Here is a 13,670-nt window from a genome sequence, read left to right as displayed (position 1 = left end):
CATAGCACAGTGATTGAGCAGAAAGACTCAAGTGAGACTGCCTGGCTTTAAACCCCAGCTCCACCATTCATCAGTTGTGTGGCCCCTGGGATAAAATAGAAAGAAGATAGATAATTGATGATGCTGTATGCCATTTTGAGAGGTTTAGACTTCATGCTTTGGAAATGGACGTAAGTTGGAGAATATCCTGATCAAATTTTGACTATAGAAAGTTGATTTTAGAAGTAGTGTGGAGGGTGATTTGGAGAAGTACAAACCTATTACAGTACTGTAACAGTCCATCAGAAAATGATAATGGTCTGAATCAAGGCAATGACAATTAGGATGAGAATAAAGCAACAAATAAGATCAATATTAAGAAGGAGAATCCTGTAAATTAGAGAATAACTGTTTAGGAATGGGGATAGAAAGCAGGAAACCTAGATTGTTTGGATAAACAGTTGGGTGAGGTGCCTGCAATTGGCACATGAGTGATCAGAGTTATTACATCATTCACCCAGAAAAGCCTCCTTAGCAATAAAATATGTCACAGCAGCTTAGGAAAATAACCAGTTTCCTGTTTGAAGCGTTTTTGACAAAATGTATTTCCTCTCTCACAGTCCAAGAGATTTCACACCCATTCAGCTTGTCTTTACAATGGGCGGTTTCCCTGAACTCTAACCATTCTGAATCTCCTAACCCATAATGTGCCCAAACTATGACCCTCCAGTTCAGTGTTAGAGCTTTAATGATGCACTAATTTCTATTATTGAGACCCTTATTAAATCTTTCCAAGATGTTTTTCTTGGAAAATATGCTCTTTCAGGTTCACCTGCTGTCCTATGTAGAAATTATAACCATCTTCAACTACATATTCTTAGAAATAAAGTATGCAGTTACACATGGCATACACTCAAAAAGGACAATAGATTCAGATTAAATATGCCTGACACATCCAAGTGCCACATGCAGCATAGTTACTAGTCACTGACTCCTGGACCTGGAGAGAGGCAGAAGGTAAGCACATCCCAGATGAAGAGGTCCACCTCAGCTGGGCCAGAGTCCGACATGCAGTTGCACAGTGGAAAATGGGAGAGGTCTCGGACGATCGGTATTTCTTTCCATGAAGACCTTCCTGCCTCTGCTTTCTACTTCCCCTCACTGGGGCTGATTCCTGAGTACTGCTGATCTCCAAGCATTGCGCCCTGAGCTCCCTGTGGGGCCAGGAGAGTATCAAATGGGCCAATGGTTTTCAAAGCATAGGTCTGATGAAACCATCCAATGAGTCATGACCAGCATTTAAAAAGAGAGAGAACAGAGCAGAACAAGAGAATAGCATAGAGCAGAACAGAGGGAAAGAACTAAAATTTTAAAGTGTCTCATAACATTACCCATTATAAGAGTATTTATTTTTGAAAATTGTTTTCAAGGTTTTGTGTGTGTGTGTGTGTGTGTGTGTGTGTGTGTACTAGATTATAATGTGAAATACATTTTCTTTTTCTGTGCATTTCTGTCAAAAAAGTTTTAAAGCCATTGGCCTCTATCCTAGATGATGCTTGGACAAAGGTCAAGCAATCTGTGTTCCCAGCAGCCTGTCATTATTTCCTTTCCTTCTTTTGGGTGTTCTGACTGTTCTGGCACAGACTCTCTCCAGCCAGGCCTCTTGCTAATCACGTCATTAAAGTATGATAACTGAAACAGTGAGCAAGAACCAAACAGTCAAAGACACTTCTTTAATTAATTTTTCTTATATCCTACTGACATAGTTGTCATCATGGCATGGTGCTCTTTGATAATACATTTTAACATACACAAACTTAGAGCTGAAAAGGAGCTCTCTATTTAATTTACATCCCAACTGCTTTTTAATCAACTGACTCTCATTCTTCTGCAGAACTTTGTTATTACAGATTTAACATAAATCGTTGCTTCTGATTATTTGAAAGGCTTGTGTAAGAAGTCAGAGGTTCCAAGTTCCTGGGGAAATTCCTTTGTCACAGGCGCTATATGTAGTCCATGTCACAGATCAGGAAATATCTCCTAGTTTGGTTCCCTCATAGTAAAAGGAGAAAATTAAACCAGGTGATTTCTAATGTATTTCCTAACTCTAACTATGCCCACTTTAGGTGATTGCACAAGTTCTTAAAGCTTATAGATGATAAAATGTTCTCTTGGTTCTTTCTATAGAGCTTTCCATCTTGAATAACAACAATTAAGCACACTTGAAGAATCCTCTTATAGTTACTAAATATCTAAGCACTTCTAAGAATCTCAGGCTGAAAGTAAACACTAAGGAGGAGGTTTTGCACACTAAAAGTTAAAAAATTATTTCTAAATAGCAAATAGCTAAAGAATTACTCTGTAGGAGGCAGTTCAAGCTAAAATATATATTGTTTAAAATATGTATTTCATAATATATAACATTTGATGAGCATAAATCATAGATACCTGAACATTCTAATCAGACATGAGTTGGTTTAACAACAGGCCTATCAGAGAGAGAAAAATTGGAAGCTATTTCAATTCCAAGCATTTAAATAAGTCGGGTTGAAGAAGCAAAAGCTCCCGTCTTGATGGGAAACTACACAGCTTTCTTTCATCACCAGTGAGTGATGAACCAGACTGAGGCATGAGACTTGATTCTTGTGGCCCGCAGTCCTCTGGCCAAGGGTGCTTCCAACCAGGCTCCCTTGACAGCTATGAGAAACCGTACAGACTGGACTGCCTGATGCCTGGCACTTTGAAGTTAAGCTGTAAAAGGTATCATTCTTGATAGGGAGATTTTTTTGGTTTGCTTCTTTCTGGGAAGGCGTCCAAAAGAGTTGAGCAGGCAAAGGGGCCTCAGGAGTTTAATCAAGCTAAAGGTAGATTTCTGCATGTGTGATAAATGACTGCAAAGAAGGTAAGACTACCAGTAAAGAGGAGAGAGTGGAACAGAAAGAAAAGAGGCTGAGGAGGGAACATGAGGAAATGTCCACATTCTTGGCAGAAGGTTGTAGAGGAATAAGGGAAAGAAATGAAGAGGAATGATCCAAAGTAGAAAAGAGAAGTATGTAACACTACAGAAGCAAGGAGAATGAAGCACAAGGGGCAGACAACAGGCTACAGAGGACAGAGGATGGTTAGTGAAAAAACACTTTGGATTTTAAGAGAAAAAATTAGCAAAATGTTAATTTTGTTGAGCCAAATTTCAAAGGGTTAAGATGAAGTAAAGCAAGAATTAAATGAAGACCCGTATTTGAGCGTGAGCTGTCATTTCAGTTGGTTTTAAATGACTATTTTTCTCCCTGTCCTCCCATTTGTATGAAGCTTTTTAGTTCATTATTAGATAGAAATGTTTATTGGCAAACAGCTTGTTTCCAATATATTAAAAGAAATTCATCACCAACGTCAATGAGAGGACTTTCATTAACAATTTAACATGGTTAAAATATCGCCAAGGTACCTGAATCATGAAAAAAATTAACACAAATAAAACAGAAAGAGAAAGTGGGGAATGGAATGGGAATAATGAGCCCTGCATTTCTGAGTCTTTCTAGCAGGGCAGCCAACACCCAGGGCTGTAAACCTTCCAAATTCGCAGCTGGCTCTCTGGGCCCCAGGCACCAGGCAGGAAGTGTCAAGAAACTTGCCTTTGCAGAAGCTTTCTTACTTTGGAGAATATCAAATTAGTGCTGTTGGCAGCAGCCCCTAACATGTTGTTCAATTAGCTGGGTTCCTGTGGTTAAATAACTAACACTGCCACGGTTGTTGAGACCCCACTTACTGTGATTATATTTTTCATGTCTGATGTGCCCTTGCTTCTGTGCAATTTCACCAATTACTCAATTACGGGTTATTTCGCTTCCTTTTTATGGGACACTACTGACTTACCATCCCTCTTCGTGTTAACATTCGATACAAGAAACATGTGAACATATTTATGTGTATTTTGTCGTCTCGTTTTGTTTTACAATTCTTGGCCGTGCTGTAATTGAATTCATTTGCTTCCTTCGCGTGTACCCCTTGTAGTTACCTCTGCCCAGCCTGAGGGGGAAGATTAGGCAGCCACTTTCCGTTTTGTGCATGAGCTCTTGGCCTTAAGTATTTCTGTAACGGTTGAAGGCATAAGGACATCAGCACAACAGGTGCACTGTCCTCTTCCGGCTATGGTTGCTGTTTTTGCTACCCCATTGTACGAATTACAAACACAAAGGATCAGAGACAGTTTTCAAAGACAGGAAGCGAGAGAGTGGCGAGCCTGAATTTGGAACCTGTTGGGAAACTATAGAGCTGCAGGGGCGCTGAATGGCTGGATGCCCTGAACAGCAGCCTGCCCTGGTCAAAGCTAGGGCATCGCAGGCTCTAACTCCGCGGTTTCTCCCTATACGATCGCAGTGTGAAGAGTGCCAGACGAGCACACTTAACGCTCTTGCAGGGACACCACGGGAAGGCCTCTGCCCTGCCGCCGTCAGTGGACATGGGGTGGCACTGGGACGCAGGGACACGGGTCCTGGCGAGTGTGTGGCGGATGCTGTGAGAAAAGAAGAGAAAATAGGACTTATCCAACAGTATCCCCTTCAACTCAGGGCAACACCATAACTTGGTGGACAAGAGCAGAAGGAAGAAAGTTGTGTTTCTGTGTGTCTACGGTGTACTCCTGGCAGAGCGAGAAGTAGAGACAGAAGGAAAATGCTGCACTGCCAACGGTGCCTGACGTTGTACACACGGAGTGCTAACCACCTTTGGGCTGCTCAGAGTAGCAGTTGGCAGTAACAGAGGGCTTGGATTTTGCAGTGGTTTTTGATGAACCTAGAGTTACATCCATGTCATTAGAAATATAAAAGAAAACAGTTTAATACAAATCCATGTTCCCTCTTAAATCCAGAAAAACATTAGGTACTGTAGCGGCACAGACTGGTGGTTAAGTATGCAGCTTCTAACACGGGACTGCTTAGGCTTCTATTTTGCCTTTCTCCACTTACTGCTGTGTGACTTGTACAAATTGTATAACTTCTCTGTGTCTCAGGACAATTATTGTCTTATCGTTTGTAAAATATTCTACCATTTATAAAAATAAGGATGATAATAAGACTTGTTTCAAAGAGCTGCTGAGTTCAAAATAATTAATTCAAATGAAGTGTCTGGAGCAGTGCCTGACACAGAGTAAATAATATGTCTAACTTCTTACTATAATTTAATGTGTTCTGTAACTACTTGCAAGCCAGCTTGAGGAAATAATATGTATGAAGATCACTCACCTCTTCCAGTCTCTAGGTAAAGGAACATTCTTATTCTGCATGATAAAGCATAAATATGGAAAGCTACCATTTCAGAAAAAGTTTGGATAGATCCCCTACTTTAAGAAGTCATTCTTCCTAATTGTGGTGCTTTGATTTGTTCTGCCACTTAACGTTCTTATTTATTCATTCATTGATTTTATCTATGTTCTTGTTTTAGACAGGGTGGGACAGTTATGATTATATGATTATATAGTATTTAAATTTGAGTTATTCTATATACCAATTACAATACATACAAGAAATTAAATTAGGCACTGTAATATATATTTAGAAGGAAAGCTGATGCACATTTGTCTCTTTTACTTGACTATGGAGGAGAGATAAGTAACTTTAAAAACAATTACTTTTGTGCTTTTGTTGATTTGATTTATCCGTTTATTATTAGCACAAAGGTAAATACATGAATAAATCTAAACTAGTATTAAGATCTCACAAATATAATCTGTCATATCGGTTCAGTGGTTGTGGAATAAGTGTCAGAATAACAATCCTGTTTTTAGTGCTACATAAACTAATTACTTGAACTAAAGTACAACAGTTTAGATCTGATATTGAAATCCATCTGCCTTAAAGTTTTCTCTGACTCCATTTACTGTTACAAAGACAAAGACATATGGGGTGAGCTCTCCTAAGGACATCTGATTAGATGTTGCTATTATTCATGGCCTTTCTTGTTGGTTTGAACCCAAAGAAGTGGGCAGCGACCCAAAGTTGTTAGCATGCAAGACTCATTGGGAAGCCACTATTTAAAATTTTTGGATGGTGACTATTCTTCCTGTGGAGAGATATTTCTATCAAAAAAAATCTCTGATATTTTTTTATCAGTTAACCTCTTTGGGAGAATGGTTTATATTTGCCCTAAAAAAATCTAACGATTAGAGAAAAATACGTTGTTCTACTCTATTTCCTGGCAAGAGTGCACAGAGGAGGAAGAGACAGTTAACCTTTGCTTACTTTACGTGGTAATACTAAGTATTCATCCTATAGTCCATATTTAAATTGTCTATGTAATCGTAAAGCAACCTACACAATGCAAAAATCTATGGACTAATCATTATTAATTTTGTTTCCTTTTGGGTTTTGCTTCAGATTTTTAAAAATCAGCTCTGGAAGAGTCACGGGCAGACACAAATATCACATAAAGAGTTTCAATAATCTTTTCAATGGTCGGGTAAATAACTAATAGGAGTTTTCTCCTTTTTATAGATAAGTACAAGTAACTAGAGATATAATGAAGTAAAATGATTTTAAAGGGCTGTTAGGGAGTCACACACAGTAATGAGATTGTAATTCATTTCAAAGTTACATCCATATTAAAGAATTTCAGTTACATCAATACCAAAGAATACCAGCCAAAAGAGACTGGGTCTAAAATGGCAAATATATTGAGAGTTATAATAGGCCTCTGTAATTTAACAGATTATTTTAATATACATTTAAAATGATTGTGCAGGGCAAAGAAGAGGAAATGGCGATATTCTCCTAGAACAAAATACATCAGTTACACTTCTATTGCATTACTTTCTTTACTTTAAAAACTGTAAGATTTGAAACATCCTGGGAGAAGTGCATCAGAGGCGAGTACTAAAGAAGACTATGGTAGTGTCAAATTCACAGCTGGAGTGAGTTAAGTAACCGTGTCCCTTGCTCTCTGTACTCTAGCACAAAAGTGTAATGATAGATCCTCTTACTTAGATTATCATTAAAGTGCTTTTCTTGCTGTTCACAAGGTAACCTGCCACTTGTCTCAACTCTCAATTCTCTATAATTCACAGTGAAAGAAAAGGAACCTTAGTGTAGACTGTTTCGAATTCTTTTTATTTTGAAAAACTTAATTTCAAAAAATGATTTTCTTTCTTGATTATATTTAGCATCAGTTGATGTCCAAAGGAGAGGAGATATTTACTCCCTAGCAGGGGAAAGTTGAGTTGGAGTTAAAAAAAGAGTCACGGGTAATTTCAAAAAGTGACAAGATCACCTACAGAAAATAGAATATGTTGTTTATATATAGTTTATTTCAACAAGCACTTTCATGAGTGGTTGTGCATACAAATAGATACAGCATTTTTATTAAGGAATATGCAATATGCACATTATTAGTGCTCTCAAACCAACTCCCTCAAGCTTCTGTTTCAATGTATTCCAAGCATTCTCTTTCCATGTCATTAACTTCATCCAAACCTGTCCTTCAAGTATAGAAGTTACCTTAGAAAATCATAGAATCCAAATTTACATTAAGCCAATATCAGCTTCTTTTTAGACACACATGCTTAGAACTTATTTACTTTTAAAACTATTTTCCACTGTTCTACTCATAATTTTAAAAAATATTTCAAAATCCTACAGCATTGCATTCAAGCTAGTCTTCTTGTCTCAAATAGGTAAAGCAAGAAGTAAAGACTGAAAGAAATGATTACAAGCACAAATCCAGAAGGACTTTTACCCCCCCACACACAAAAAATGTGAATTGTAAAGGTAAATTGATTTTTTTAAGTTGCTTATTTTTTATGGCTTTTAAGGTGGCCCATAAAGGTTGATACCTTTTAGGTGATGTCAAGCAATAGTGTACTCAGAGTATATTTATCCACATGATACCGAAGATTTTGTTAAAAATTACTTTTAATTTATAACACTTGTAATAATCTCTTTAAAAATTGAAATATGTAAATATTGACACATATATATGTAAGAGTCCTTCAACTTAATTTATCCCATACACATATATGTACCTTTTAAAACCCACCAGCAGTAGATGTGAATGGAAAGTCAAATTAAAACATTAATGTGAATAATTCAGCAAAATCATTTTTGCTACTTCTACATCACCTGAATACAACCGCTTCCAAATTTCTATGTCAGTTTCCATCATTACTCATAGCTCTCTTTGAAAGCAAACCTAAGAATCTTTCCTGAAATCCAAAGACATCTTTTCAAAGAGTGATTCACAAATAATCCACCTTGCCTAGAGAACAAGTAGAATTCCTATAAATAAGGATGTTTTCTTCATATGAATTCAGGCTATGATGAATCAAGAGAACTTTGAGACCCGTTTAGTCTCATTTTCACTTTTGTAGGTTAACAAATTATTAAATTTCTTAAATAATTTTTTTCAGCAATGGCAATAAATTTTTTATTTTAATTCTCTACCTGGAACATAAATTAGAAAAATGAATAGATGATTATTCTATTTTCACTTAAGGAAAAAAGAACTAAATTTCTAGTATGCCTACTTGAAGTTGCATCCTACTGTTTCTTGTTCCTGTATCTTCAGCAACAGCATCATAGTGAAGAGGGAAAGAATTAAACTTATTCGGTCTCAGGATGATATAGACTTAAGGAGCTAGGTTGATCAGCTGTCACTTTACTTCCAATGCTCTCAATCATATTTTTCTATATTGATAGATAAAAATTCAGGTCAGCTATATTTCAGTTCTAGAATTTTTCTCTGTAAAAGGCTGTGGCATCTTCCCTTCTGAAGAGTTTTTCTAATTTCCATTCCATTATTGAAAATAAGAGTACTAAGAATTTTGGTAACCATATAACTAGTGGAATAAAGAAGATAAAGAGATCCATAAATATTCAAAGAATTCCTTGTCCTACTTCAAAGAAGACAGATTTTTCTATTTATGTCTTCTTACTAGTACACAGTTTAGATCACTGCCTAAACAAGTGAGAAGCCAGAATATCTAAAGATAATCCTCTGATTTTCTAGCTATCTTCATGCAACTCAACTCCATATTTTAATTTATATTAACAATATTATCTGATAAGTTACAATTTTCTTACAAATCCAACTTCAACTTAAGGATCTGGCATTACAGTTAAACAAATGAAACATATTCCACAGAACTACTAAGTTATGGAGAGCATATAAAAATTCATACACACACACACACCCAAAAAAAGAAAGGAAACTCATTTTGTAAAATAAATATGTAAATCTTCAATTTGAAGACATACAAAGAGTTGTAATCTCTCTAAGGAGCAGACATTTGGAGAGACAGCAAAATAAACATATACATACTTATATGCAGATATACTATCAAAACATAAAGTATAAACTAAGTTCCAGAGTGTACTCCTCAGTCTAGTCCATGTAACCCCATGGCAGTGTTGACATACTGAAAATTTGACTGAGGTTCATCAGGTGTTGGGGCCCAGTGATGATGGAACCAGTCTTCTACAAAACTCACAGAATGTTCGTAGATTAGAATGGAAAGGATCCTCAAAAGATCATTGGGTCCATACCTCTGTCTTTGGCTAAACTAAACATTAAGCTCTCTTCAACAACTGATGACAAGAAAGTCAATAGCATTAGAGAAAAGTCTTATGGTTTTGATTGAGAGTATCCTTTCTTTCTAAACTTTGCCCCATTTCATAATGGATTTCCAAGAGAATGTTAAGTCCACTTTCATTGAAAATTTCAGGGTGTTTCTGAGGGAATAGAAAAAGGGAATGAGAGCGTTCATTTAAGTGTGGAGGTATGTGCACATGTGTGAGAATGTGCAAAGGATATGTATGCATTTAGTATGTATGAATATATATAGTTTATTTCCCTTGAGACGGCAAAAAAAAAATTTATATGTTTGCAGACTTTGTATACCTTTTCGAGGATGGCTGAAATGTTTGACATTTCAAAACCCAGGAAGCATTCTGGAATTGCAAAAACTAGCAAAACTGTCCCCGTGAGAGGGCAGTAGGGGGCCAAGTGTGAGCCAACTCTTCCCTCGCTGTCCATCCAGGACCGGCCCTCGCTGTCAACCTTCATTCACCCTGTCGCATGCGCTGGCGGCGGAGCCAGTGGAGGGTACCGAGAGCGCGCGCAGCGGCTGCAGCAGTCTCCCTCATAAGACAAGGAAACTTGACGTCCGTGGGACAATGAGCCGTATTTGTGGGTTGACAGTTGTGCTGTGCGAGGTGCATGTGCTGTTTGGCAAACTGACTCTGGCTTCCTACAAAAGGAGCTGAAAGGGGTTGCTGTCCTGGTTCCCAGCGCCCTCAGGGCCTCCTCTCCTGGCCGCTGCGTGCCGGCCACAGCGGTGCCGAGTGTGCGAGCTCGCGTCTCTGTCTGTTTATATGTGACTGTCAATCTATCTGTCTATGTAACAGCGACAGAGACTCCCGCGAAAAGTTCCCTCTCGCAAAAATGCCTCCGGCGTCCTTGCTTTGTCGCCGGCACCCAGGTAGCTGGAGCCTACGATGCAGGGATTGTCATTTCATCATTTTGCTTCCTCCGGATGATTTATTTACAATTCTACGGGAGTGAGAGATGAGCGTCTATTGCAGTTTTCTGTTTGTTAACTTACTTTGAAGGGAGAAAGTGATTGGGAGGGAACGCGAACTTGAAAAGGGATAAATTCCCCCTCCAAATCGTAAAATGTAATGGTTAAGAGCCCAGGACCTGTACTCAAGTGTTTGGATTAGAATCCCGCTCTACCACTTACACTAGTTGTGTGCTTTGGGAAAATCGCTTAATCACTCCGTGCCTCAGTTTCTTGTGAAGAAGGGGGAGAGTTAACAGCGCCTAGCTCATAGGGTTGTGAAGATTAAATAAATGTAAAACGCTTAGAACAGTGTCCGACACATAACAATTGCTATATGTTAGCTGCTACTCCCATCATCGGTGGCATCGCCTCGTTAACTTTGGAGAAGGACGGTTCTGGCCACTTTCCCCACCGGTAAACACTAGATCTTGATACAGGTTCATGTATCCAAAGCAAAGGTGAGACAGAATTCTAACCCACCCGCTCCACGCCCTCCGCCACCAGCAGCCACCCAAGTCACCCCCACCCGCGCAGATCTACTTCTGGGAACCCCTCCCCAGCTGTCGTGCTCGCCACACCTGGGGGCGCACTCGCAAGGTCGAGGGAAGCAAAGGCAAACAACACGCTCACGAGCGCTGGTCCCTACCTCTCCTGGCTGAAGAGTGTATTGGGGTGTTTTCCTACCTGCCCCAGGTTTTTGCCCTTCTTACTGCTGCCGAAAGCCAGTCCTTGGTATGTGCCCGCAGATCGATTGGCGGCCTGGGCAGGCGTCTCCCCGCCCAGAGAGGACTTGATGGAGTTGAGTTTGGCCCGCGAGCTGCCGAGCTGTGAGCTCTCCACCATCAGCACCACGGCCAGTAGGAGCAGGCAGCAGGACGAGTCCTTGCCCCGCATCAACGCGGCCATTTCCCGGCGAGGGGTCCCGGGCACGTGCAAATCCCCTAGGGGTGAGGATGCAAGGGGCGGGAGGACCACAAGGGACCCCCTCACGTGGGGCGCGTGTGCTCGCAGACTCTGTTCCCCCAACCCCACTTGGCTTCGGGGGCGCAGCACCGTGTGAACCAGTCTCACGCCTCAGACCAGGAGCGAGGAGGACCCAAGCAAGACCCGGTTCTCCACCAGGGCAGGAAATTCCGTAGTAACTGCAAGCAATCAAAGGCAGACGCCTTCTTGCCAAAGAGGCGTGACCCGAGGTGCGAGAAGACCCGGCCCCACGGCCCGCACCGCTTCTGTCGCTCCTCGCCCCGCCTCCGTGGTCCCGCACGAGTCTCCGCGGTCCAGTCCTCCTCTTAGCTGCACAGGAGGTCAACACTAGTTCTTCTCCTTCGGCCTCAGTTGCTTTTCTCTCCTCTTTTCCTTCCTTACTCTTTATGTCTCAACCTTTGCAGGACACAAGTCCTCCTTTGCAATGCTAGCGGGCTCTATAATGGGGGATCTGGAACCCCCCAACACCTGGCCCGCAAGGTCTGAAGCAAGCCGCGGTCCCCAACGCGCGCGCGCTCACAGTCGCCCCCAAGCGTAGTTCCCCGTTGGCACCCGGCAGCAAAACGCTGCCAGGGACGCAGCGACGCCCTGGGAGCGGTCTTGCTCCGCGCGGTCTCCCTCTCTGCGTTTGCTCTTACCGCCGCCCCCTTTGCTTTTTATAGCTTCGCACAGTGGGCTTTTTTTTACCTCCGCCCCCAATTCAAGAGTGACAAAGAGTGAAAACGTTTCTCTCACCACCCCCACGTTCCCGCCCCGCTCTTTTCCCCTCTGCGGCTGCTCCTTCTGCGGCTTCCCCTCCCGCTTCCCCCTTTCTCCCCCTCTTACCCTCCACTCCACAACACTCGGAAAAATGGGATTCACTCCCAGAGGAACATGAGTACTCCTAAATTCCTGACAACAGTCCCAGAGGGTGGAAGGACTTTTGCAAACAGACGCAGGGCAAATGTGGAGGTGGAGTGGGGCAAGCTGCCACGGCGCTTCGGGACCTCCAGTACCCTTCCCAGGTTCCCCCGCCCGTCTCCAGTCCCTGACTCCTAGGGGAGCGCTGGAAAAGCCCTGCACACGATTTAGGGAACGAGCCTCCGGGCGTTACTGTGTGGTCTGTGTACGCTCCAGTCTGGGTTTTAGCTTGTGCTGCCCGGTGGATGTGTGAGGCTGGGCTGTGTGGGTGCGCCAGGGGTGCCCAACTATCCGTATGGGGCTATGAAACGGGAAGAAAAGGACCAGAGAAAGGGCAAGATGCTCCTATTCTCCGTTCCGGGAGGCGTTTGGGTTCTGGTTCTCTAATCTCCTCCTATCCCCACCACCCGGACCTCCAACACCCCCCCGCCCCCGCCGCACACGCAGAGTGTTTACGTCTCAGCACTGCTGGGAGACCCCCGGGTGCCCCTGAGTACGCTCCGAGGGTTTGAAACTCATAGCTCTACCCCTCACCTTTGCCGCGCCAGGCTGCCCCCTTTGCGAAGAGGAAATCCCAGACAGGAATAAAGGGGGTAGCGGAGGCTTTGAGGACTTGCCTTCCCCTGCTTCCTGCCTTCTAGCCTCTGGGAATTCCATGGGAAGCCTTTCCGGCCAACCCCCGAGGCTACCCGGGTCCCGTTCGCGTCTGCAAAGGTATAAAGAGCTTCCGAGAGGAGCTGGGGCGCGCGGAGGCGCCAGTGGCAGCGGCTGGGGGAGACCCCGACTTTCTGCAGGAGACTAGTTGTTCCCTGCGAGCTCAGAAATGTTGGGTAGCCAAGCGCCAAAGCTTGCAGAAGCAATGCGAGGGGTTGTTCGAAAGTTGCTGCCTTTCTCTCCTCGGGCTCTAACGACTCCGTGCAGAGAAATCAAGGCACTGCTGCTCTTGACCGCTCACAGCTGAGGCAGAAGACCTCTCTCCACTCACACTCTAGAACTTTAGGACCTGGGTTGCTCACTTTTACACTTGATCTTCGTATACACCAACCAGCACGTACAGAGGTATACATTCAACATCATGTCATAAGTAAGAACGTTTTAAAATACATAAGCAAAAGAGGATTAAAACTTGAAAAGATCTCTGGCATGTTTTCGTACATTTGGATTGCCTTGTGGTTCCTTTCTTCAGGGTAAAGATTTTGACATTAAAAATTATTTTATCACTTAAATTTTTTTTAAAAAATCATGGGTTTGTAAGTACCAG

General features: G+C 42.0%; 1 protein-coding gene across 1 annotated transcript in view; it reads right to left on the bottom strand.

Moving 5' to 3' along the window:
• The window catches only part of DKK2 (dickkopf WNT signaling pathway inhibitor 2), a 100,158-nt gene extending 87,946 nt beyond the window's left edge, over positions 1-12,212 (bottom strand). Inside the window, exon 1 of the mRNA XM_017660804.3 lies at positions 11,210-12,212. Coding sequence (XP_017516293.1) covers positions 11,210-11,431 — 222 coding nt within the window. The 5' untranslated portion in view covers positions 11,432-12,212. The remainder of the gene's footprint in view (positions 1-11,209) is intronic.
• Between the last annotated feature and the right edge of the window lie 1,458 nt (positions 12,213-13,670).

The sequence above is a fragment of the Manis javanica genome, chromosome 5, assembly GCF_040802235.1.
Source record: "Manis javanica isolate MJ-LG chromosome 5, MJ_LKY, whole genome shotgun sequence".
In the NCBI taxonomy this organism is placed as follows: Eukaryota; Metazoa; Chordata; class Mammalia; order Pholidota; family Manidae; genus Manis; species Manis javanica.
The sequence above is the reverse complement of the archived record's forward strand: the minus strand, read 5'-3'. Positions and strand labels throughout refer to the sequence as shown.